At 43.9% G+C, this 26,504-nt stretch overlaps 1 protein-coding gene across 1 annotated transcript in view; it reads left to right on the plus strand.

Moving 5' to 3' along the window:
- Window positions 1-26,504, plus strand: part of LOC113405068 (BMP-binding endothelial regulator protein-like) — a 205,580-nt gene that overhangs the window by 81,105 nt on the left and 97,971 nt on the right. Inside the window, exon 7 of the mRNA XM_026663556.1 lies at window positions 24,540-24,639. Coding sequence (XP_026519341.1) covers window positions 24,540-24,639 — 100 coding nt within the window. The remainder of the gene's footprint in view (window positions 1-24,539; window positions 24,640-26,504) is intronic.

Genomic DNA, 26,504 nt, shown 5'->3' on the forward strand with positions numbered 1-26,504 from the left:
TTTCATATAGAAATGTGGGTATCTGGTTCTGTTTCCCCTTATCTGTGCCAGCTGTACAGCACCAAAGGACTCATAATGCAAGGGGATTCCTCAGCTGAACACTTACACCGATTGTTGTAAGACTACTTCACATTACCATACTGGTGCAGAGCAGAAGAGGCTCTGATCCCACAAACCAGAACCTAAGTTTGTTTCCCTGTTTATCTGTGTTAGGATTATTATTACCTCATGATAATGAGGTCATGGATCATATCTGAGAAATGTTTTATTGTAGTTTCCCCAGGATTTGCATTTCCTGTGATATGTGGCATGACCCCCAAGTCCTAGACATTTAAGGAGGAGTGTAAATTGATTGCATATGTACAAGTACACATCTGAGGTGCTCTGGTTTGGTCTAGCCTGGTGACAGTTGGCTAATGCTCTCTTTGTATTAGTATGCATCTATCCACGTGCTTATCTGAGAATCTAGATTCTAGGTGCTTGGGTTGGGATTTTCAAAGATGCCCAAAGAAATTTGACTTTCAATGGGAGTTGGGCACCATCCTTCAGACTCTCTTGAAAGTCCCAGCATTTGGAATAGTAGCTTTAAATAACATTAAGCAATGTGCATATGTTTGTGTTAGTACAGTGCACACCTTAGGCATTAATAAGATGGACAGCAGCATAAAGATATTATGGAAGTGTTTATCCAAAGGGTAAACCTCTTACAATTAAAATATTGCAAATGAGAAATCGGTGAATCAGTAATTAACAATATCATCCTAACAATAAACTACCAATGATGAGTGGACCTGATATGATGATATATTTGAGAAGCCCTTGAAAACTTAATGGGAAGAGGGAAAAGGACACTGTAGGCCAGATTGTGATTTGGAACAGGCAGGGTAGTAAGAGGGAATAAGAACCCCCTTTACTGCTACATGGTCTACCTGGATGTTATATATGGGCCTGATGGTTACTTCCTTCCCTGAGTAGCTGGTTTCAGAGTTGGCAGAGAAGGCAGAGCTTTGGTTCCCCTACCACATATACATTTCTTGGCCAACATAGAAAAATGTCATAGTTTGCTGCTGGTACAGGCAAGTAGCAAATTATTACCCCTGGAGCAAGGAGGAAGCAGCGGAGGAAATTGTGACTCTCACATGCATTTCTTAGGGCTTGTCTATGCCCCATCACAGTGTGGCCTATGGGGGTGGGGATTGCAGCACACGCTCAAGTGTTGCATTGTAACTGACCCCAGTGGACCCTGCTATAAACAGGACTACATGAATGTAAACAAGGCAATTTTAGTTTGTGCTAGCGGGGTCTGCAGAAGTCACTGCTTCACACCTCTGTCGTCCACACTGCCTTAGTCCCAACGCCTCCCAAGGCTAATCCTGAAGCACTGCAGGTTCCACAGCATCCCTTGCTTAGGCCTGTATCTAAACCAAAATCTAGCTTAAATTTTTCTGCTTCACCCTAATCACATCCTAGAGGGAGGGTGGCAATAGAAACAGCACCTGCCCTCGCCCAGAGTTAATCTAACCCTTGTCCTTGGGGTGTAGCTGCCCTAGTTAGTGCCCGGTGAAGCAATTAGACACTGTCTGTACTAGTAAGGGTACTGTACGGACTATCTATAAATCCCATGGTGTTACATAAAATGTAATCACATACATTTCAGATATACTGTCCTTGATTGCTGAAGTAATTTTTGTGATAATTGTACTATAGATCTAAGGAAGCTGGTTTTGTACATGTGTCAAAGATTCATAAAATATTCCAAGAAGTGCTTTGAAAGACCTCCTGTGTTGCATTTTCTCTTGGTGAAGTAGGCATAATACTTTGCAGTGTATTTTTACCTCTCTCTTTGCTAAGTGCTTGGAACAAACAGGATTTCCTGTTATTACAAACCTTTGATGGGTGCATTAAGGAAGCAGCATATATGAAATCCCATATTTCCTGAGGTTACATCAGTAATATGTGTGGAGTACAAATGTTTTAAGTGGAGTGTGTATAAATGTCCTTTATAATGCCATAAGCACAGCATTCCTTGTGTTATATGCAAGGCAGACCATGCACAAAGAAGAGAAATAGCTAAAATCCTATAATGAATAAGAATGTCCTGAGTTTACATACAAAGAATTGGGTACCCTAGCTTCAAATCCTGGGGAAAGGTAATCCACAAAGCTGTGGAGAGGGCAAGTAGAATGTTGATAAATGCAAAGTAAGGAACATTGGAAAAAATAATCCCAACTATGCATACAAAATTATGGGGTCTAACTACTTAAGAAAGATCTTGGAGTTGTCATGGATATTTTTCTGAAAACATCTGCCTAATGTTCAGAGACAGTCAAAAAAGCTAACAGAATGTTAGGAACCATTAGGGAAGGGATAGATAATAAGGAAGAAACTATCATAGTGCCATTATATAAATCCATGGTATGCCCACACCTTGAATACTGTGTTCAGTTCTGGTTGCCTCAGCTCAAAAAAGATATATTAAAATTGAAAGAAGTACAGAGAAGAGCAACAAAGATGATTAGGAGTATGGAACAGCTTCCATATGAGGAGAGATTAAAAAGACTGGGACTGTTCATCTTAGAAAAGAGATGACTAAGGGGGGATATGATAGAGGTCTATAAAATCATAACTGGTGTGGAGAAAAAGTATTATTTACCCCTTCACATAACACAAGAACCCAGGGTTACCTAATGAAAGTAGTAGGCAGCAGGTTTAAAAAAACATAAGTGTATAGTGAACCCGTGGAACTCATTGCAAGGTGTTGTAAAAGCCAAAAATACAACCAGGTTAACCCCTCCCCACCCCCACCCCCACGATTATATAAGTTCATGGAGGCTAGGTCCATCAATGGATATTAGCCAAGATGGTCAGGGATGCAGCCCCATGCAGCAGATGGTCCCTAAACCTCTGATTGCCAAAAGTTGGGACTGGACAACAGGGAATGGATCATTTGATAAATTGCCCTCTGTAAGGATCTATGGGACTAGAACTTGGGTCTGCAGAGACTGGGTTAGCTGAGGGTCCCACATTTGCCACCAAGAGGCTATACAGAGCACATCCAAGAAACACTGTGAAGACTGGGCACTCCATGGAGTACCTCCCAAAGGGTCCAGAGTGACAGCACTCTGCAGCCTTCTGATTGGTCACTGCTCACTTTAACCCTGGTGGGTGCCCTTAGGAAGTTATCTGGGCAACAACACAGAGGTCTGGCCTACTGTGACTCCAGACCTCACTTTGCTTTCTGATCTCTGGTCTCTGACCTTGGCTTGACTCTTGCCTGTTGATCCTGCACTAGTGATTACTCTGATCCCTACTCGCCATCCTTAACTCATGGACACCAGCCCAGATGTGACAGCTAGGCCAGACCATGTATGCCCCCATCCCTTACTACCTGTTCTGTTCATTCTCTCTGAAGCATCTGGCACTGGTCACAGGATACTGGGCTAGATGGACCGTTGGTCTGACCCAGTCTGGCCATTCTTATGACTACAGGACAAAGTCCGACAACATACCTCACCGTGCTGAATCACTGTAGAAAGTGTTCTCTCCCCCCTGCCACCCTCCTTTTGAGTTGAACAGTGATTTGGCAGGAGCTGATCAGCTTTTCTGGCACTTGTGGAACTAAGGGCATGTCTGCACTGTTCCACAGTTCAGAGTATGGAACTGCAAATAGCAGTGTGCACCAAAGTGCTGAGCTGTAACTCTCCTGTGTGGTGTGAACTAAAAGGTCCCTAGTTCACACTAATCTAATCCTATTTGAAGAGGACTACGTTAGTGCCAACTAAGGACCATTAAATTCATGCTTGCAGTGTCCACACAGGGAAATTACAGTGGGGCCCTTGAGTGTGGACTGCCGTACACACCCCAGTCATCCAAACTGTGGGGCAATGTAGACATGCCCCTAAGACAAAAATTTTCAGATTTGGCTACCTAAACAAAAGCAGTCTGGCTTTTCAGAATTGCCAAGTGAGATTCTTGATGACTTCATTGGGAATCGTGGGTGTTCGGCACCACTGAATATCAGGCCACTTAAAACTCCCATCCTATGAGTTGCTGAGCACTGTCTACTCCTATTGCCTTTGAGCCAGCACTCAATGCAGCACTTATTTCAGTGCCTAACCATACATTCTGGTGTCTAAATTTCAACTCTTTGGGTTTTAATCCATCCAAATCCAGTAATTTATTTTTATTATTTATCTTCTGCTAATCAAAGCACTTTACATAATTATGATGGATCAGTGAGGGAGTCTGAATGACTCACTTCCATGGGGACACCCCACTCCCACTATTCTGGATGTGTAACTAACGCAGGGCATTGAACAGGTTTTTTCCTCTTACTTGATTGGCCTCTCAGAGTTGGTAAGGTAACTCCCACCTTTTCATGCTCTCTGTATGTGTATATATATCTCCTCAATATATGTTCCATTCTATGCATCTGAAGAAGTGGGCTGTAGCCCACGAAAGCTTATGCTCAAATAAATTTGTTAGTCTCTAAGGTGCCACAAGTACTCCTGTTCTTTTTGCAGGGCATTGAAGGTATTTATTTCTTTGTTAATGAACTATGTTAAGGGAATGGTCATTCTCAAAATAGTAGACACAATGGCAAAAATAACTACGCTAATGCAGAGTTAAGGTTGCTGGGTAGTATGTCAGCCCTGTGAGTTGAGCTGAGCAAAACTCAAACTTCTGAAAACCAGGAAATGCACTTAAGGCTGCCCATTCAACCTTAACTCTTCTGTCTTTCACTAGTTCCCCAATATGCCCTGTTAACACACACAACTTTACTCTGCCAACCCTAAAGTTGCTGAAATATACAAGCTGTTCACCTCCTTTTACAACCCATTCATTCTCACCCACAGGATTTCATCTAACGGTTAAAGGACCAAAAAAGAAAAGAAAAAGCACAAAACAAGGGAGAGATGCTAGGTGTGCTTGTCAAGCTGAGCAATCAGGAAAAGGCATTCCAAAAATATGAGGGGTTTTAAAGGTGATGGTGGGGGTGACTTCCGGTCTCCATGACCCCTGGGCAGTGAAGTTCACAATTGTGATCAGAGAGGTGAGTATCCGGCATTGTGGGACAGCTGCTGAAGGACTGTTAGGGTTGACATAGCTCACACAGTGTCTACTCTCACATTGTGTTGACCTCAGCAGTTCTACCACAGCTCATTGCCATTCAGGGAGATGCTGTTACTGTATCACCATAACGGGGCACTTGTGCCGACCAGTGACAAATTTGAGTGTAGACATGTGCACAAATAGCTTGATGCAGGGTGGCTTATGTTAACCTAACTCTGTAGTGTAGACCAGGCCTCACTCTTTTTTCTCTTAGATGGGGGCTTGTGACTAATTTAGCCATAGTTATGTTAATTGAAGAGTGAGTTCACAGCCATCAAGAGGTCTGTGATTCATCCAGTCATTAGTATCTCTCTGTTTAACAAAGCAACAACGATTTTGGGGGGGGGGGGGCAAGGGGGCTGTAACTTTGGAACCCCTTGGTCAAATGACACCAAATTTGGATCACTAATGCTACTCCACGCCTCCGTTAGGCATACCACATATCAAAGCAATCCAACTAACTATTCAGATTTTTAGAGCACTTACAAAGGTTGATCTTTAAAGCATATAAAATTGCAGGAATGGAAACCCATTAGTTGTTTTTCTGTACTGGTGGATGCACAATGTAAAAAATGTACATTTTCTTAAATACCATTCTCAATCTGGGTCCCCAAAGATTTAGTGGGTGCCATGCACTACCTTGGGTAAAACTCAACAAATTGAGACTATTTTGAATTGCATCACATCAATAGTTTGCTCGTTAAGCTGTGGGCAAAATAAACCCCACCTAAAAACTTTTTTGTAAATGGCTATTCTTCGGTGGTCCCTATATGTATTCCAAACACAGGTGGAGCCAGAAGGCTTTTGTAGCAGTGTCCGTGGAACCACTGGCTGAAATGACACTAATTCTGCCATGCACCCAATTGCGGCAGATTTAAATTTTTTTTATTAAAGTTAATGTTTAAAATCAAATTTACACAAGTTAAGAGGGAAGGTACTGTACATCTGGGGTCAGGCTTGGGTTATGAGGGATTACAAGTATTGGTTATAAGGTTCACAGGATACATACATAGTACATAACCTGCATAGACCGTGATTGGGGTGCGGGAGTTTTTAAAGCATCAGTGGATAAGTCTCGATTACTCGACCCGATACTGGTGGTGTCCTGTGATGTGTTCTGTGTAGATGTCTCTGGACCATCTGATTGTGTTGGACACCATTTCAAAGAAATCAGACTAAGCATATCAATTTTAGAGGACCTAGAAAAGTCGACCTTTAAACAGATGTCATGATGCAACATTAACTATAATGATGCTACCACGCCACTTTGATATACTGTAATTTGGGTAGTTTGCCTTAATGTTGAATTTACAGGAATAATGTCTGTCTGTGATATTAGCAAAAGGATCTTGTAAGTGCGTATCAAAAATCTTATACTGCAGTGAGGTAGACGCGTTACCAAAAAATCCTTGGAAAAACCACCTTTTGCACAAGTTTATTTTATAAAAACAGAGTGCTACTCATATACATATATTATGACAGTGGCTATCACATTGTAAGTATCAAGTTAGTCTTTTGAAACTTTATTCAAATCCATTGGTGATGTATACACCACTGCACACCCATTGAACTGTACTTCATGTGTTCCTAGTGCCAATGAAAATGAAGTGTTCTCCAAATAATTCAGGGAAAAACTCATTGCTGGGAGAGGCCAGGATCTAGTTTTCAAAGTCACTACTTTGCTGAGCAGCTAAAAACTGAAGCTATAGGAGTCTCTCTTGGCTTTAACTCTAACTTTCTCATTATCTGGAGGGAGGGAGGAGTAAACTGAGCACGCTTTTAGTGGTTTGTAGTCATTTTTCTGTCCAGAGACAGCTTCTAATATAACATGTTCTATTACAATTTTATAGAAACAGTTCTCTTCAGAAAAGAAATAAATAACTCTGCAGTAGCTCATAGTAAAGCTTCCATATACTCTGGAAATATCTGGTTTAACAGTTATATTAATCACAAATCGTTTAGCTCCTCCCTCTATTTTCACTGAAGTTTCTTAAAACATTTTTTAAAATGTCAAAATAATTTTCCTTGCCAGCATCAGTCTCTATTACTTGAATGTATTCTCTATGCTCCAGCCACATCAAGCTCAAGTTCTTTGTTCTTGCCGTTAGGGCCCTGAATAGTTCTTCTTGTGCCCACATTTTGGATCTCGTTTCCAAATGCTGCCCCACCTTGTTCCATGTCTCCCTGTTCAAGCTTCCAGTCTATAACTGCTCCTTCTTCCACAGACAAGGTGGGTGAGGTAATATCTTTTATTGGATCACCTTCTGTTGGTGAGAGAGACAAGCTTTCAAGCTTACACAGAGCTCTTCTTCAGGTCTGGGACACATACTCAGGGTATCACAGCTAAATACAAGGTGGACCAGATTGTTTAGCATAAGTAAACACATATTTCATGGGACCATACAGGGTGAAGTGGCCCACTAACATCCCTCCAGTCGTGGGGGGGGGAAAAGCAGCATGGTGGGGTGTTGTTAGTGGGTTGCAGATTTTTGTAACAAGCCATAAATCCCATCTCTCTCTCTATTCGGTCCATGATTTTTTTGTGTCTAGTAAAGTTATGAATTTAAGCTCCCAGGCTGGTCTCTTTAAAGTGTTGTGCAAGTTTCCTTTGTTCCTGCACAACACTTTGAAAAAACAGTAGGAGAGAGGCTGTGAGGAGCAGCCAATCAGGGCCCAGCAGGTGCACATAAAAAGGGCTGCAGGGCCAGAGGTAGTCAGTTGCTGCTGGGAGCTCAGGGAGTGAGGAGCTTGTCCTTGGAAGGCTGAGAGAACTGTAAGTACCTTGGACAGAGCAGCTGCTGGTAGGGACTGGGGGAGTGAGAGGGAGCTCCTGGCTGACTGCTGGGACTGAGTACCTGTGTGCCCTGAGGTCAGGCCGAAGAAGGGGCTGGGGGCCATGGGGAAGTGGCCCAGGAAACAGCAGCGTTGGGAGAAGTTAAAGAGTTTCAGCTTGAGGCTGCTATCCACAGGGTCTCTGGGCTGGGACCCAGAGTAGTGGGTGGGACCAGGTTCCCCCCCACTCGCTACTGGGGAAGTGGCATGATTATTGGCCTGAGACACTAACCCTGGAAGGGGGAACATGGATGCTGACACAGCCGGAGGGCTGAGTTGCGAAGAGGGCACAGCGATTCCCGAGGTGGCAGGCAGATGCAGAGATGGAGTGATAGTATGCAAGCCATGGACAGGTGGCGTTGGTCTCACATTAATCTCCAGAGTGACCAAAAGGAGGCGCCAGTCCGGCGGTGAGTGACATGCCCCATGACAGTGAGCAAGACGCTGTTACCAGGATTAATACCCGAAACACTGGAACAGCTGAATAGGTGTTTGAGGAATACTGGATCCACAGAATGAGACTTTAGAAAGATTTTTTTTAACCCAAAACCAAGAAGCAGAAGAGGGAATAGATGCTTACATTATAGATCTGAGAACTTTGGCATCCACAGGTAACTTTGGAGACATTTAAGATTCCCTAATTAGACACAGGATTGTTTGAGACACATGTGATTCCATCTTAAAGGAGAGATTGTTGAGGGAAAACAGATCTAAACCTAGAGAAATGACTACAAATGCCCAGGCTGCTGAACTGTCCTGGGAAAAGATCAAAACAGTAATAGCCACTAGTGCAGAACAAGTACACAGACTCAAGCTAAAGGAAGCCAGGAGGCAGTTTAGAGACAGTCTGACTGAGAATGCAGACATGGTCCAGTGCATATACTACTCCTGGGGGAATTCTGTGCCAACAATTCTGCGCACAATATTTTAAAAGTCTGCAAAATTCTGCATATTTTATTTGTCAAAATAACACAATATAATCATGCTCCCTCTGTCAGCCCTGGATGCCTGTGCCAGGTGCTGTGGGAAGTGCTAGGGGGAAATAAATTCTGTGGGGAAAAAAAATAAAAATTTGCATGGAACATTAATTCTGTGCAAATTCTGCGTTGCGCAGTAGCACAGAATTCCAGCAGGAGTAATATACTGTGAAAAATAACAAGAAAGGCAGAAAGAAAAATTCCCACCTTATGGGCAACAGTGCAAGAGGCTTGGGAAACAAAACCAATTTCTATCCCAACGTTGCAGCTATCCAGGAAGAAAAAAGCAGCATTCCATCAGTGACTGAGGATTTAGAGACTTCCAGTGAAGGAGAATATCTGCACTGTGACTTTTAGCAGATCCAAAACTCTCAATATATGCACTGCAGAAGAAGGCTGCCAACCATTCAACTGCCATATTTGTAACTATGCTATTAGATCAACAACCAGGAGCGGCACCAGGGTTTTTGCTGCCCTAGGCAGCAGCGCTCCTCCTCTGAGTATTCAGGGGGCCTGGGGTCTTCGGCGGCGGGGGTCCTTCCGCTCCGTGTCTTCGGGGCACTTCGGCAGCGGGTCCCGGAGCGAGTGAAGGACCCGCTGCTGAATTTCCGCCGAAGATCCAGAGCGGAAGGATCCCCCGCTGCTGAATTTCCGCCGAGGGTGGCAAAATGCCACCCCCAAATCCTGCCGCCCTAGGCGACCGCCTAGGGTCGCCTAGTGGAAGCGCAGGCCCTGTGAACAACCAATTCAATTCCAGCTGGATTGTGGAGCCAGCTGCAATGTAATCCCAGCAAAACTGCTAAGCAGCAATATTAGATTGGAGAAATGTGATCAAGTGCTGGTGATGTACTCTAAAACCATTCTGAGGCCAGTGGGCAAATGCAGGTTGCTAACATGACCCACAAAGAAGTCTCCACGGAAGACTATCAGAAACATGTTCAAGAATTCTAGGTACAGTGAAACCTTAGAAGCATTTTCTCTGTTTGCATACAAGTAAAGGGAACTACTGTGTAACCCAAAGCCTTCATATTCAAGAATGCTCCCTTTCACCACTGGGAGCTTCAAGATTAAGCAACTATGCTTGGCCTTATCCAACTCTCACTTATGCAGGTGTAATTTTACTAAAGTAAATAGAATTACATCATTTTTAAACAACAGGAAAGAATCAGATCCTTTGGATACTGACAACCATAAGATGGTAAGTATGGCGTGCCAGACTGGTGTGCCACAGGTTAGCTCCGCTTCTTTGCTAAGAGAATAATTTGAAGTTCTGAGGATGCATTTTGCAAGGAAGTACCAAACAGCACTTACACCTGAAAAGTGCTTTTTCCTCTCAGCCATCACAGCTCTTGAGAACTGGAAGACCTGACAAGTGGTTGGATTGATTGGCTTCTTGGTACTAGTCACTTTATATATGTTGCTGTTGGAAAACATGATTGTAATTTAGAGGCTTGTCCTGATCTAAATTACTAGCTAATGGATAATTTAGATAATCCTCAACAGCTGGATGCAGCCATATAAAGATTAATTCCAAAAAAGGAAGGCTTGTCAGTTCATAGTTAATTTAAGTCAAGATGTCCTAACTTTGAGATATCAAAGACTACACTGGCAACTTGCTAGGAACCTCAGGAACACAGCTAATGTGTATAAAATGGAGCCAATTGGTTTAACTTTCCCATTAATACAGCCAAGTGACACGTTTATCAATATGACTGGCTACTTGCATCAAAATAAAGAATTGGGATGATGAGGCCAGATCCTCAGATGGCGCAATCAGCAGAGCTCTATAGACTTCAGTGAGCTATGCCAATTTACACCAGTTGAAGATCTGACCTGTTGTCTCCACAGGATGCACCTGAGCATTAGAGAGAAGGGCAGCTGTGATCCCAATTTTAGAACTCCATGGATTGCCTTTGGGCTGCACTTTGGCTACCTCTGCTTTAGATTTAAACTTAATGACTGGGGGAGGAGGAGTAATAACAGTTTGCTTCCTTTGTTCAAAGTGGTTTATTGCGACTAATAAATATGCTGTGTGGGTAGTACTACAGCTTTACTATCTGGCAGCATGGATCCCAGTTCTCACGGATTTTTAAAAACACATCACAAGCATTTGATACTTCTAAACAAATGGCTTAATTATTATTTTAAAATTCTGAAGCTATAACTTGTTTACTTGTGACTTGAGGCAGCTTTACTATTACAAGCACTCTAATGTAAGTAGAAAGGTTTTGTTTTGTTTTTCCAAAACTTTGTCATGCAGGTTTTGGCTTTGCAAAACCAAACTTCTGAGTTATCCAGATATTGGTCCTATTTTATCCATATCCACCCAATACTAGGAAAGCTCAAGTAGGCTATGTGTTAAACAAAATGTTTCTCTTCTTGGCTCATCTCTAAGTGTATGTATGTGCATGTCTGAGGATACATAATTCAGTATTATCTTCCTTCTGTCTATATAAACTATATAGACCGTGGTTATTTTTTGTGTTCCACGAATGGTTAGTAAGTCTTACTGAATTATACATTTTTTAACTCTCAGAAGATGGTGAGACCGGTGATAAATTATTTGTAGATGTGGCAGAAGTTAGTTTTAGTTACACTGATGTGACAAATTTTAAGTTTTACTTTTGATAAAAAGAAAAAGGAAACGGCCATTGTTTCCCTATTCAGAGAATTGCTCACTAGTCAAGTCACGAGGGGACTGTGAAAGTTGTTGGAACCTGTGAATTTTAAAAATATATAGCCTACTTGGGAAGCATCTGACTCCTGTGGCTAGTATTAAGCACAGACATTGCTCAGCTAAGAAATGAGGTCCTATGTACCAGCAGATAGTATCTACTGGCAGTAGAAGCATCTGCTCCTGCCCTCTGTTGATCTTCTCCTTTCTCCAGGGAAAGAAAACTGAGTGAGAGATGGGGAAGGGCAAGTGAAACTAACCATAGAACAGAACAGTTTTTGGAGGGAACAAAGAACTTTCTGTAGCTCCTGAGAGGAGAAAATGATGTGATTATACAGGGTCTCTCAGTACAAAACTACCTGCTAATGCTTAAAACAACCCCCTGTCCCATTTAATGGAACTCTTATCGGGCATGCTGAGAGAAAAGGAATAACTGCTCAGGGAGTGAGCACTGTGTAACCACCTGTGAGTAGTTGAGGTGAGCAGCCTTCTCTGCATAACCAGCTTGTTCCTGTTTCTGAGATGTACAGCCCTGCAAAGCTCTGGATATCCACGGGCCATTTTTGCAGATCATGGATCAGATGCAGATATAAATTTTATATCTGTGCAGGGCTCAGCCCTCGTACAGATTAGCTAATGGAGGAAGCCTAATGAAACAGGAGTTACAAATGCTCTTGCCTGTAAGTCTGGGTCCCCCTCCCCCAAAATAGGAATACTGTCATTACCTGAATCCCCACTGAAGATTTCTCTTACTTGCTTATGTCCCTATCAGCATAGTTCCACTCACCACCTTTACACCATTGATGTTGTCAACTTGGCATTGCTTTAACATATATTTATTATAAGTTTTAGTCCCCTGAAAGGACCTGTAGTTTAGAATGAACAGCAATCTGATTGGTTAATCTGTTCAGATTCACTGGGCTTCTTTTAGCTATTTACTTGGGGGTGAGCCTGTTCAGCAATGTCCCTGATTGAGGCTTTACTCGTCGAAAGCTAGTTTTGGTCTCTAGCTGAGTAAAATGCTTATTCAAAGCCCAAGACAAGCTTGAACATCTGTCTTAGTTTGTACATCGGCCCCTGTTGTGAATATAGCCTGCATCTGACATTGTTCTGAATCTCTATATGTATGTATGTCCTGAGGTTAGGATAATGCTATTTTAATAGGTTTTTCCTAGAGGAAAAGAAAGTTTATCTGGTGACACATGAAACCTTTCAAACTTCTTCCAGAATGAAACCTAAGAACAAATGTGTAACAGTTCATCATGGGCTAAATCCTGACATTTTTGCTCCAATAAAATTCTCATTGAAACCACTGAGAACTTTGCCTGTGTAAAGATTTGGCCCTACAAGTGACAAGGTGAACATAGATCAGAATCATGGAGGGGACAGTTTTGTCAGTAGATTATGTATTCACTGAACACACAGAGAAAATGTTGTGAGTGGAATGGAAGGGGGATGATGATGAAGAGGCCAGGGCATGTGATAATGTCAAATAATGCCTTTAGATCTATTTGTTATCAATTAAATACAAATTTGTGGGGGAAGCAACTCTGGCAATAACTGGTGTCTTCAGTTTTCCCGGACCCTTTTCAATATGTTTTTTTAGACCTGCTTATGGTACAGAGACAGTCCTGCTCATATCGGTTAATGATTTCTCTCTGGTGGTGGACAAAGACCCAGGGATTGAGGTACACTCCTGCAGTGAGGTGTGCTGCTCCAGGGGGAGCTCTGGAAGGGATTGTTCCTTAGGTAAGCACATTCCAGCACATCACAAGAGAGCCCTCAGGGAAAGAAAGGCAACCGCAGTGGTCCTTCTTAGAAAGACAAGAATGGAGCTACTCAAATACCACTTCTTCCATCCCTGCCAGAACCCACAGCCATCCCACAACACTTTGTGCTCAACAGTATTAAAGGCAGCTGATAGATCTAAGAGAATCAGAAGAGACAGTTGGGGCCAGATTGTAGCTGGCCTTTATATAGGTGCACTGGAAGCAGCGGCGGCTCCAGGCACCAGCGCTCCAAGCCAGGGGCAGCTTTCCGGTCCCTGCGAGGACGGCAGTCAGGCAGCCTTCGGTGGCTTGCCTGCGGGAGGTCCGCGGATTCGGCGGCAATTCGGTGGCAGGTACGCCGAAGCTGCGGGACCGGCGAACCTCCCGCAGGCATGCCGCCGAAGGCAGCCTGCCTGCCGTGCTTGGGGCGGCAAAAGAGCTAGAGCCGCCCCTGAGTGGAAGAAGGGGAGGGTGCAACTGACTTCCTCCCTCTGCAGCCTAAATATAGGCCAGCCACAGTTGCAGTCCTTGTACTCAGGGCAGCACAAGAATTGCTTCTATATGTGTCCCAAAAGACTGTGGCTCTGCTCCACCCCACATACCAGTGAGAGCAGGATATAGCATCCTAACAGTTTCTGTGCACTCCCCCTGACCCAAGTGCACCAGGATGTGTGGGGAAGGAAGGTGCTATTCTGTTACCCCTTCTGTTTGATGTGTGCATGAGAACACTGGAGGAAACAATTAGATGTCTTGGACTGCAGTGCCATCAGTATGCTGATGTTAGTCATTTTGCCTGACTCTGGTGACCGGGTTGCTCAGGTTTTGCAGTGGTTAGCAGAGATGTAGGGATGGGGGATAATTAGTTAGTTGAGAGGCTCTTAGCTAACTTCACCTAAGAATTATCCAACTGGCGAAAATTAATATCTCCTTCCCCTTTATAGTGAGGTAGTCCGACTTTGTTGATAAGTTTTGTGGGTTTTTTTCTTTTTATCTACGTCTGGCAAGGAGATTGACAAGATCTCTGTCTGAAAAGAAAAGTTGCAGAGTTAATTGGAATTAGACCTGGACATCACTCAGTAGATTAGAATTCATCTCTGTTTACTTAACAGCATTACTGACAGGAAATATATGGCACCTGTACTTCCTTAGTCTGTACTGGCTTCCAATTTGTTTTCAGATGCAATTCAAGGTGTTGGTTTTGACCTGTAATACCCTTCATGATTTGACACCTGGTTATCTGAGACAGGTAACTGGGACACTTGAACTAAAAATCCCCAGATTTAAATGTGGAAATGGTGGCAGGGTGTTTACTCTGATTTCTATTTTGCTGGGCCTACAGAAACCTTTGGGATATTCTGAGAACCCTGTATATTTACACAGACTTTTGTCTGTGTTGGATGACTGTCTAGGAGTTCAATGGTTTTTTTTTTTTTAGGTTTGTGAGTTAAAGTCCTTCAGCCAATTCATGAATTGTCAATTAATGTATGTTTTTAAAATGATAATACAGTCACTTAAAGTGTTTCTGCAGATTTGTAGCTATTTACCTGTTGGTTAGATATTTCCTATACATACAGTATGATAGGCCATAATAATAGAATCAGTAAAAAGTCTCAAACACTTTTAAAGTGAGACCACTGTACATGCACAAACAGCCTGATTTTCCCATCACATCAGTTTTATACTATTGTAGCTCCATAGACTTCACTGCGTTTCCTCTTGATTTTTAATCAGTGTGAGAGCAGAATCAGACCCCAATTAGATTCTGACCAGCATTTTTCATAAATCTAATATAAATATATTGTTTATCCCACAACATACTTTCCTACATGATTAAAAGCTCTCTCTTGGATTTTGGCAAAGACAGGTTCACTTCAGCAGAAGCTACTGTATGAGGAATTCCTTAGTTAGTTCCACCTTGAAGTTAGCTAGTTAGCACCATTCACCAAGTTATAGAATCATAGAAATGTAGGAATGGGAGGGACTCTGAGAGGTTATCTAATCTATCACCCTCCCATGCTGAGGGAGGACCAAGTAAACCTTAACCATCCCTGACAGGTGTTTGTCTAATCCAGTGGTCCCCAACCTTTTTTGTCTGGCGGGCACCAGACGACGAGTCACGGAGGACCGTGGTGGCGGACGAGCATCCGTCGAAATGCCACTGCCAAGCGGCAACGTCAATAGGCGTCGCTGCCAAAATACTGCCGACAAGCAGCGTCATCCAGAGGTGTCGCCGCTGAAAATTGGTGGCATTTCAGTGGCGATGCCTCTGGATGACGCTGCTTCTCAGCGGCATTTCAGCGGATGCTCGTCTGCTGGCCAGTACGCAGGTGCACTTAGATGCCCCGGCGGGCGCCATGGCGCCCGCGGGCACCATGTTGGGGACCCCAGTCTAATCTGTTGTTAACCTCCCCCCCAGTGACAGGGATTCCACAACCTCCCTTAGTAGCCTGTTCACGTACTTAACTATCTTTATACTTAGAGAAAACTTTCTAAATCTTCCTTGCTGCCAATTAAACTCATTACTTCTTGTTTTATCTACGGCAGACATGGAGGACAATTGTTTATCGTCCTCATTATATAAAAGCCCTTAACGTATCTGAAGACTGTTAACAGGTCCCCCCCTCAGTCTTCTTTTCTCAAAACTAAATATGTCCAGTTTTTTAAACCTTTCCTCACCTTTCTAAGGCTTTTATCATTTTTGTTGCTCTCCACTGGATTTTCTAGTTTGTCTACATTTTTCCTAAACTGTGGTGCCCAAAACAGGACACTATTCCAGCTGAGGCCTCACCAGTGCTAAGTAGAGTGGGACAATTACCTCCTGTGTCTTGCATTTGACACGCTTGTTGATACCCCCCAGATGATATGAGCCTTTTTCACAACTGCATGATATTGTTGGCTCCTATTCAATTTGTGATCCACTATAACCCCCAGATCCTTTTCAGCATTACTATTGCCCAACCGGTAGTTCTCCATTTTGTAGTTGTGCATTTGATTTTTTTTTTCCATCCTAAGTGAAGTACTTTGCACTTGTCTTTATTGAATTTCACTTTGTTGATTTCAGACCAATTCTCTAATTTATCAATGTCATTTTGAATTCTCATCCTGTCCTCCTAACTGCTTGAAATCCCTCCCAGTCATCTGAAAATGTTATAAGTGTGCTCTCCACTCCATTATCTAAATCACTAATGAAAATATTGTTTAATATCAGACTGTTTAATTCACTGTCACACTGGGAGGACATATCTAGTGAGACTCCACTAGATATGTCCTCCCAGTGTGACAGTGAATCATTGATAAGTACTTTTTTAGTACGGTCTTTCAACCAGTTGTGCACTCATTTTATAGTAATTATCATCTAGAGCACTTTCCCCTAGTTTGCTTATGAGAAAGTATAGCGTAGTGCGGCAGGGCCCCCTTGGCTTCTGCCTCTGATAAGTCCACAAAATCACTCTGAGACCCTGGGGTTAGTATCCATTGGTGCAGTTTATTCACAGGCTTGTTCCCACCACCGTTTCACCATGTACAGTTGGCCCTTCACCGTCTGTAGGAGGGAGGCATTACCTCCCTGCTTCCACTCCCTGCCTTTTCCCTTTCTTTCTGCTCCCCCTTTGCTTCCTTCCCCTGAAGCTTTTATATAGCTCCAGGATAATTAGGCAGCAGCTGTCTCTGCTTCCCCAATTAGGGCGACGTTATCTCTAGCCAGCTGTAATCTATCCCCCTAAATGGGAGCTGGCATGAGAGAAGGCTGAATCAGCAACCCTTTGCCCAGCACCCTGTCATACACCTCCCCCATTTCTCCAACCCTTTGCCCAGCACCCTGTCATACACCTCCCCCATTTCTCTGACCACCAGGTTCGCCCCTCCGCATCCTCTCCATCTACTGAGGGGGAGGGGATCTACGGGTGAGTCTTTTCCCCTCTTTTGGGTCAGTTCCAGGGTTTGCCATGTGGGGATCCTTCATTTCCCACCCACAGAAACTACACTGTGTGGGGGGTGGACAGCCCCACAGCTCCATTGCAACCCCCAGGTCCTCGTACCATTCACAGCCCCCTGGGTGTTCTCCTGTTTTTCCCCCATCTTTTCCATCAGGGGTTTGGGATTGGTCCTGGCTCTCTCCCAGACAATCAGGGCTTCCTGTCCCCCAAGCTCATCCAATGGGGCCTGGGTCTCTTCCTCTGGGGGTCTGCTAATAAGGGCCTCCACCGGGCTTTGCTCTCTGGTCAAAGACCCTGGGGCGGACATCTCGCCCACAGCTTCCCTCTCCTTTCTTAGGCTCTGTTGTCTAGGGGTTTTCTGCTTGGGGGTCTCTACCCTCGTCCTCAGGGATTCTCCCTCTGCCCACCTTCCCTCCTGCTGGGAAGAGGTCCCAATCCATACCCACCATCATTGGATAAGGTAGGCCCTTTACTACCCCAACCTGTTGCCACTTAAACCTGCCCCAAACCTTGGGGGGCACCTGGCCATAGGGTATTGCCTCCTATCTGAGTGGATGCATTCTACATCCATCTTCACACTGGGAATCCACCAATGTGGCCTTACCAGCTTCCTTTGTACCAGAGAGCAGGCCAAGGCCAAGACCAAGTCCACCAGACCTCGCTGGGGTTTCCTCCCCACCATCACTGGAATGGTGGACAGCTTCCACCCTTTCCCTCCAGCATTTGCCCAGCCACAAAACTCTGCCCACCCACTATCCTTGTGCGGGCAGTCTCCCTTGTCCTGGTTGCCTGCACTGCCAGTAAACAACCAGTCTGGATCCTGTGGGAGCCCCTCGGATGTCCTCCAGTTTGTTCTCCGGGCTCTTCCTGGGTGGAGGTTCTCTGGGCCTTCTCCCGGTCTCCATTTACGTGCTCAGCCATCCCTCCTTCCTGGGGAAGTCCGCCTCCGCGTACTCCTCCGTAAGCTTTACAGCCGCCTCGACTGTATTTGGTTGGTGTTGCCTCACCCACATCTTTATGATCTCAGGGAGGCCCTGTAAGAACTGCTCTTGGACAAGCACGTCTATGATCTCCCCCACTCTCTGGGTGTCTGGCCTCAGCCTGGGTGGCCCAGTGCATTAACTTTTGGGCAAATGCCTGGAGCCTCAACCCCCCGTCCACCTCACCAACCAGAACTTCTGGCAGTACTTCTCCATGGACAGCCCCACCCGATCCAGAATGGCTGCCTTAACCGCTTCATTCCTGGTCTGCTCTTCACTTAGGGCCATGTAGGCCACTGGGCTTCACCAGCTAGGTAGGGAGCCAGTTGCAGGGCCCAGTGTCCCATCCAGCCCCCACAGCTACCTGCTTAAATGTGCCTAGGAAGGCATCGGGGTCATCTGTTGGGCCCATTTTACACAGTCTTTAGCCCGGCACCTGAATGCCATCACCTCTCATGGGACTCACCACTTTCTGCAGGAGCTACTGTTGGATGCCAGCCTGCTCCTGAATGAAGTCCTGCAGGCTCTTCTGCTGTTCTGCCTGCCAGGTGAGCAGGGCCTGTCTCTCCAGCTGGTGGGCTTGCTGAAAACTGCATTGCCTTCTGCACTCCTCATGCTGCTTGACCAGCCACTGCAGGGGCTCCTCCATCTCCAGGCTGCCAAACACTTACTCTGTCATGGGATCCCAGACAAGCCCCCACGTGTAGCAGAGCACAACAAGGCCCCTTGGCTCCTGCCTCTGCTAAGTCCCCAAAACCACTCTAAGACCCTGGGGTTAATATCCACTGGTGCAGTTTATTCACAGGCTTGTTCCCACCACCATTTCACCATGTACAGTTGGCCCTTCAACATAGGGAGGGAGGGACTCCCTGCCTTTTCTCTTGCTTTCTGTCTTCCTCAAGGCTTTTATATAGTTCCAGGCTAATTAGGTTGCAGCTGTCTCCACCTCCCAATTAGGGCCACGTTATATCCAGGCAGCTCTAATCTATCCCCCTAAATGGGAGCTGGCATGACAGAGGGCTGAATCAGCAACCCTTTGCCCAGGACCCTGTCACAGAACGTTATATGGGTCAGTGTCAAAAGCCCTATTAAAATTGAGATTAATCATGTCTCCTGCTTCCCACCCCATCCACTAAGCCAATAATCCTTTCAAAGAAGGAAATTAGGCTGATTTGTTCTTGACAAATCCATGTTGGCTATTTTTTATAATCCCATTATCCTCCAGGTGCTTAAAAATTAATTGTTTAATAATTTGTTCGAGCATGTTTCCAGGTATCAAAGTTAGACTGACTGGTCTATAATACCCCAGATACTCTTTGTTCCCCTTTTTAAGTTTGCCTTTCTTCATATGGGACCTAACCCATCCTCCAGGAGTTCTCAAAGATAATTGCTAATGGTTCTGAGATTGCTTGAGCTAGTTTCGTAAGCACCCTAGGGTTGAATTTCAGGCCCTGCTGACTGGAATACTTCTAATTTATCTAGATAGTCTTTAACCTGTACTTTCCCTATTCTGGCTTGTATTATGGATATAGCCATTTGATTTTGTCACAGCAAAATAATTTGTAATTTTCTGCAGGAATTTTCAGTTCACCAAAGTTAATACTGGGAAGGAGGGCGACAAACTATTTTTCATTTGCTTTTTTCTTGACCTATTGTAGCAACATATTGTATTTGTACACAACTTCTTTTCATGCTGTTTGAAGCACTGGAGACTCCTACTGGGACTTTGAACTCAGGACAAGTAATGCTACGTGTTTTTAGGAGAATAAAGGTCCAGATCATAGCATTGTACAGGGTTTGATGTTTTCTTAAAGCCTGAAACTCACCAACTCTCTATAATAACTGAAGACTAGGTGGAGTTACTATTATTTTAAATGAAATAGGTTGATTTGTTTTATGTCTTTTTTGAACATGCACTATATGATGACATGTAAGCCTGGAATATCTATCTCGGGTAGCAGAGACCAGGAATGTTGCTTCACTCTTAGGACCTAAACAGCATAACAGCTGGAATCAGAAATCAGTGATAAAAAACCAGACATGATTCAGTTTGAGAGAAAATTCCTGGATGGGGGAAAGGAGAGGTGAACAGAATGGGAAAAAGATGCTGAGCACAAAGGAACTAAAAATAAAAGACAAAAACAAACAAGCATTTAGCATTACTTATCAATAGGACCCTACCAAATTCACCACCGTGAAAAACACATTGTGGACCATGAAATCTGGTCTCCCCCTGTGAAATCTGATCTTTTGTGTACTTTTACCTTATACTATACGTATTTCATGGAGGAGACCAGCGTTTCCCAAACTGGGGGTCCTGACCCAAAAAGAGGAGGTGGGGAGGCACAAGGTTATTGTAGGGAGGGTCCACAGTACTGCCACCCTTACTTCTGCGCTGCCTTCAGAGCTGGACAGCCAAAGAGCGGAAGTGGCTGGCTGAGAGCCCAGCTCTGAAGGTAGTGCTGCTGCCAGCAGCAGTACAGAAGTACGGATGGCATGATATGGTATTGCCACTCTTACTTCTGCGCTGCTGCCTTCAGAGCTGGGCGGCCAGAGAGTGGTAGTTGCTAGCCGGGGGCCCAGCTCTGAAGGCAGCAGCGCAGAAGTAAGAGTGGCAATACCATACCATGCCATCCTTACTTCTGCGCTGCTGCTGGCAGTGGCACTGCCTTCAGAGCTGGGCTCCTGGCCAGCAGTCCTGCTTTCTGGCTGCCCAGCTCTGAAGGCAGCGCTGCTGCGAACAGCAGTGCAGAAGTAAGGATGGCAATACCTCGACCTTCGTACAATAACCTTGCGACTCCCCCCCACACTCCCTTTGAGGCAGGACCCCTACAGTTACAACACCATGAAATTTCAAATTTAAATATCTGCAATCATGAAATTTATGATTTTTAAATTCCTATGACTGTGAAATTGACCAAAATGGACTGTGAACGTGGTAGGGCCCTACTTATCAAATTAAGAGATATTTCTGTTTGGTGGAAAACACATGTCCTAGGGCCTTTTCTGAACAACATTTTGTGAGATTCCTGATGATAAAATATCCCCTAGACTTCTTTGTAATCTTATATATTGGTTATGTTTAGTGACAATCAAGATTTACAAAAGTGGCTAGTGGCTTTGGGTGCTTTAATTTCTGGATACCCAACTTGCGACACATTTTTGGGGGGCTGATTTTCAGAAGGAGGTGCTTTTAGGTGTTTGGGGGGATAATACCCTCACCCCATTTAATTAAGGTTCAGCTGGAAATAACCAGACCTTCTGTACCATGTGATATAATTTAAACTGAGGATGTTTGCCAATTGTGGCTTTGCAGCAGCCAATCTTGTTGAGGAGATGGACTGAAGCTGTTTTGTAAATAAATGTGAGCCAGGGCTGAGGTGATGTGGAGGAAAAGAGAACATTTTTGATTAGAGGCTCCCCCCTTTTTTAGAATCTTCATTCCTGATTCACCAAGGGGATTATAAATCAAATGCAGAGATGATGAAATTTATTTGAGGTAGGATAAACAAAACTGCCTTACTCAGCCCTGAACACAGGCTTGACAGGGTAACCTCAGAAAACACACTGTGTGTGTGTGTGTGTGTGTGTGTGTGTGTGTGTGTGTGTATATATATATATATATATATATATATATATAATACACCTAACTCTTTGAGGAATGCAGTATAAAAACCTAAGTAGAACAGAACAGACTAGAAAGGGGTTTCTCAAAGAAGGATTACACCTGAGTTTTGCCTTGATCAGTCAAAGAAGTGGGGCTCCAAAACAGTTTTGGGGATGTGTATATGCAGAAAACAAAATCCATAGGTGAGGTTATGGGGAGGGGCCTTTTCAGATTGCAGGGCTCTGGTCAACCAAGCTACTAGATCATTCCTTAACTCACCATCAGTGTTCTTCTCTCTCTTTCCCCCCCCTCCCAATCTCATCAACAGCTCCATGCCCTAATTACTCATTCACATTATCTTTTCAGGATGGGTTCTGTCTTCTATGAGCTTTCCCCTCGGTGGAGTGACAGCACCATTTCTGTGAGCCAGGGAGAGAGATTTATTCATTCTCTCATTCTGCACCTGTGCCTCTTCCTAAAGAGCTATTCCCTGAGCATCAGAAGAATCCTCAGTGAAGGAATTCATTTAGTTTTGTCAGAGTTTCCTGTCTGATCCATAATTTAGATCAGCAGTTTCAGCTCGCAATAAACTCTGTATTCCTGGATGCTGCGATGAAAGAATTATGAGCAGGCCATAGCCATGTGCATTCAGAATACTTCACTGGTCCCCTTGGGGCAGATGGAAAAAATGTTATTTTCAGAGAGTTCTGGGTCTGAAATCTTGTTACAGTATGTGGTACAGACAGTACATTATTTTTTTTCATAATAGTATCAGTCTGGCCATTTGTCTACATTAGTCTGCTCTTGCTACATAAAAGCTCACTCATGGTTCACTGTGCTATTGTACTGTTTGGGGGTGGAGTCTTGTACTATAATTTCAAACAGTGAACTCTTAAAAGAATGGCTTTTTCCATCTGTTTCAAGGGAGGTCAGAGGAGCATCCTGAATGCATATGGCTGTGGACTACTCATAATTCTTTCATTGCAGCATCCAGGAATACAAAGTATATTGTGGGCTGAATCTTTTGCCCTAGATTATGGATTGGGCAGGACATTTAGATTAAACTAACTGAATTCCCTTCATGGGACAAAGGCGACCAGATTTTAAAAGTGAAAAACCTGGATACCAGTCCTGGGTGTGGAGGACATTTTGGTTGAGGTCTTGAGATGTGCACAGAAAGGTTTTGGCAACAGAGCGGAGAGAGGAAAGGTCTCTCTCTCTCTCTCTCTCTCTCTCTCTCTCTCTCCATCTTTAGCTAAAATATCCCCTCCCTATTAGTTTGACCAGACGTCCCAATTTCACAGGGACAGTGGCTTTGTCTTATACAGGCACCTATTACCCCTCACCCCTTGTCCCAATTTGTCACACTTGTGATCTGGTCACCCTACTCCCCACCATCCCCTACAAACCACCTTTTTAGAATAAAAATTAGGATATTATTTAGACTGAAAACTCTTTGAGACACAAATGGTCTTTTCTTACTATATGTGTGTATAGCATCAATAGGGCCCTGATTCCTGACTAGGGCCTTGAAGCACTACTGCATTACAGGTAATAAATAATGTTTCAGTAAAGAATATTTATCTCTGTGTCACCTTCACTTTTTTTCCTCCAGTCCCAATGCTTTTGCCTCTTTCTCTACCCTGTATCTGCAAGGCCAACATCTTTTTCCTTTGAAATCACCCCTGAACCAAGTCCTGCCTTATTTCTACTCTTTCCCCTTGTCACTATATTATTGATTGATCGCCTTCAACTGGTTTCTCTATTCTTACACTTTCTATGCTGTTTCTCTTTTGCCTTTTTCTCATTTTCTCCTCTACTTTCCCCTGCTCCTTCAGTATTCGCTTCTTTCCTCTCTCTATCTGCCACACTCATTCTATCTCATTGACTATCTGTTCTTTGTTCTCTGAACAGTGCAGACTTTTGGGTGTGCACAGTTGGACTGAGAATGGGCTTTCATGAATGATTGTGGCTACTTGGGATTCCTGAAGTGGTGGAAATACTGGGAGAATACCCATTCTCCTCTTACTTTTGTTCTTTAACTCTGTTTCCTATCCCAGACAAGCCAAGAAGTCTTATGCAGCAGCATATGCGGTGAAACATAATGGAAAAAGTAAATAAATATATGGAGATATAGCTCTCTTATAGAGCTGGAAGGAACCCCTAAAGGTCATCAAGTCCAGCCCACTGCCTTCACTAGCAGGACCAAATACTAATTTTGCCCCAGATCCTTAAGTGGCCCCCTCAAGGATTGAGCTCACAACCCTGGGTTTAGCAGGCCAATGCTCAAACCACTGAACTATCCCTCCTACCAACTTTCTGGAACCTCAAGAAAGGTTCATGTGTTATGCTTTTATTCTACTTGATTTTCCCACATCCGTATTGAGAAATCAGTTAGCCAGGCACTTCTCTTTGTGCAGCTATCACTTGCTTATTGTTTACCAGAGTGAAAAACAGTAATACATATAGAGATTCTGCAAGGAATGTAGGAAGTGCTTTATGGCCGTTACATATAATCTCTGTGACAGGTATGAATAGAAATATATGTGGACAAATATTGCTTCTGCTAAGACTTTTATAAGACTTGTCACCAGTGTGTGTGTGTGCACGTGTTTTTTTTTTTTTTTTCCTAATTGAGCCTATTTTCCCTTAGGGAGGCAGGACACACTGCGTACGAGAAGTCTGCCCCATTCTGTCATGTCCCCAGCATCTCAGTCACATTCCTTCTGGACACTGTTGCCCCAAATGTTTAGGTGAGTGGTTCTTTTCACAGGCATAATGTATGTAATGCAATATATTTCTGCATAGTGGCTTTCATACAAATATTTCACAGCCAATAAAAAGCAAAAATTAGTGATGCTTAGTAGTAAAGGCTACAATTTGCTTTTTATACAGGTAGCCTCAATAGACATGGTAGGGTCTTGAAGAAAGATACAAAGGACAAATTTTGGGAGAGGAGTTGGGAAATTTGTTGTGTGTGAGAGAAAAGAATATAGTTGATTCCCACCTTTACCACACATGTTTTGCAAAGCAGGGTGAGATTGGGGGAGGCAGCTCATTGAAATGTCCATAAATTTTAGAAAGATGCTTCACCTTTTGTTATTTTATCCAAGCTGGTTTCCCCATTTTTGGTTTTGAGGAAATAGCGATCGAAGGAAGTCCGTCAGCTGAAGTGTCATCATTAAAAGCTATTGTCAGAATGGATAGGGACCTATTAATTTGTGTAATTGTTCACTCCCTGAAGGGGCATCATAGTCTGAACTGGGAAGATTTTCAGTTAGATTAAGATAACTCAGTACATGCTTTTGCATCAGATGGTTTCTTCTCCCCCAGAACATCAAGCAATATAAACAATGTGAAATCTTGAGGGAGGAACATCTGTCCTCCAGTTGTTGACACTGGTGGGGGCCCAATTTGGACCAGAAAGAATCAGTCTGGCCACTTGTCTACATGCAAGGTATTAACATTAAATTAAAGATTACAGGGATTGGAATAGAAATGAGTTACCTTTAGTAAAGTATTGTATGACGTATTTACCTCTAATCTCAGATACTCCCCACCTTAGCTCATCTCTGCTTTTGGTTCCAGAATGGCATCATGATCTCCAGGTACAGGCTGGGGAGAGGGTGCTGCTTCCTTCTACTGCCAAGAAAGCTTTTTAGGATTGCTTTGCCATCATTCTGCATGGCCAGCACCTTGAAAAGAGGGGAAGTCCAGAAACCCTTTCCCTTGAGGCTGAGGACAGTTGATGTTACTCTCGCAGCTGGGCTCTGTTACTGGATGTCTGAGAAGTCTCAGAGCACATGTACTCTGGGCTTCCTAGACACCTCTCATGCTCTGGATCACAACTCCAGGGGAAGCCCTAGGGAGATGTCAAATTTAAGAGGAACAGCAGCAGGTTCCCGAAAAGAGACTTCTGGGCCTAAAAGGCATCAGTGATGTAGAGACTCAGGGACTGAGCCAGTCTCCTTTTGGGAAGGCAGACTGTTCCAAACCACTCCGAATCTGAAAAAGGTTAAGACTTTGGCTTGCTCTTATTTTGCTCATACTATCTCCACTCACCCCTTGATTCAATAATCCTCAGTGAATCACTCTAATTCAGGTGCAAAGAATAGCAACAAGCTATCATCAAGGGAATCTGGGTTTTAATTTTGTCTGCCATGTCTGAAAGAGTTGGGACCATTACAGACTAGATACAACTCCTCTCACCCAGTTAGAGGGGATTTTGTTGTCTCAGACATATCCCATACTAGAATCTTGAGCCTATTTCCAGGGCTGGCTTAACGAAAGGACACAAAGGGCCATGGCCCATGGGCCTCCAGGCCTGTAGATTGTTTCAGCATCTCATAATATTTAACATATTTTGCCTGCTTGAAACACAGCTTTTTATTTTATTTTATTAGAAGCTTTATAAATACCTGGCTCAGACATAAAACTGCAGCACCAGAGAGTACACTCCCTTAGTTGTCACCTACCACCCCACACTGGAACCCATACGGGGTATCATCAAACAACAACAACCCATACTCGATGGGGACCCCATTGTGAAAGAAATATTTCTTTAACTCCCTCTTCTGGTCTTCAAACAACTCCCAACTTCTCATCATCAGAATCAAGC

This window comes from Terrapene carolina, unplaced genomic scaffold, assembly GCF_002925995.2.
Source record: "Terrapene carolina triunguis isolate 2854851 unplaced genomic scaffold, T_m_triunguis-2.0 Scaffold33723, whole genome shotgun sequence".
Taxonomy (NCBI): Eukaryota; Metazoa; Chordata; order Testudines; family Emydidae; genus Terrapene; species Terrapene triunguis.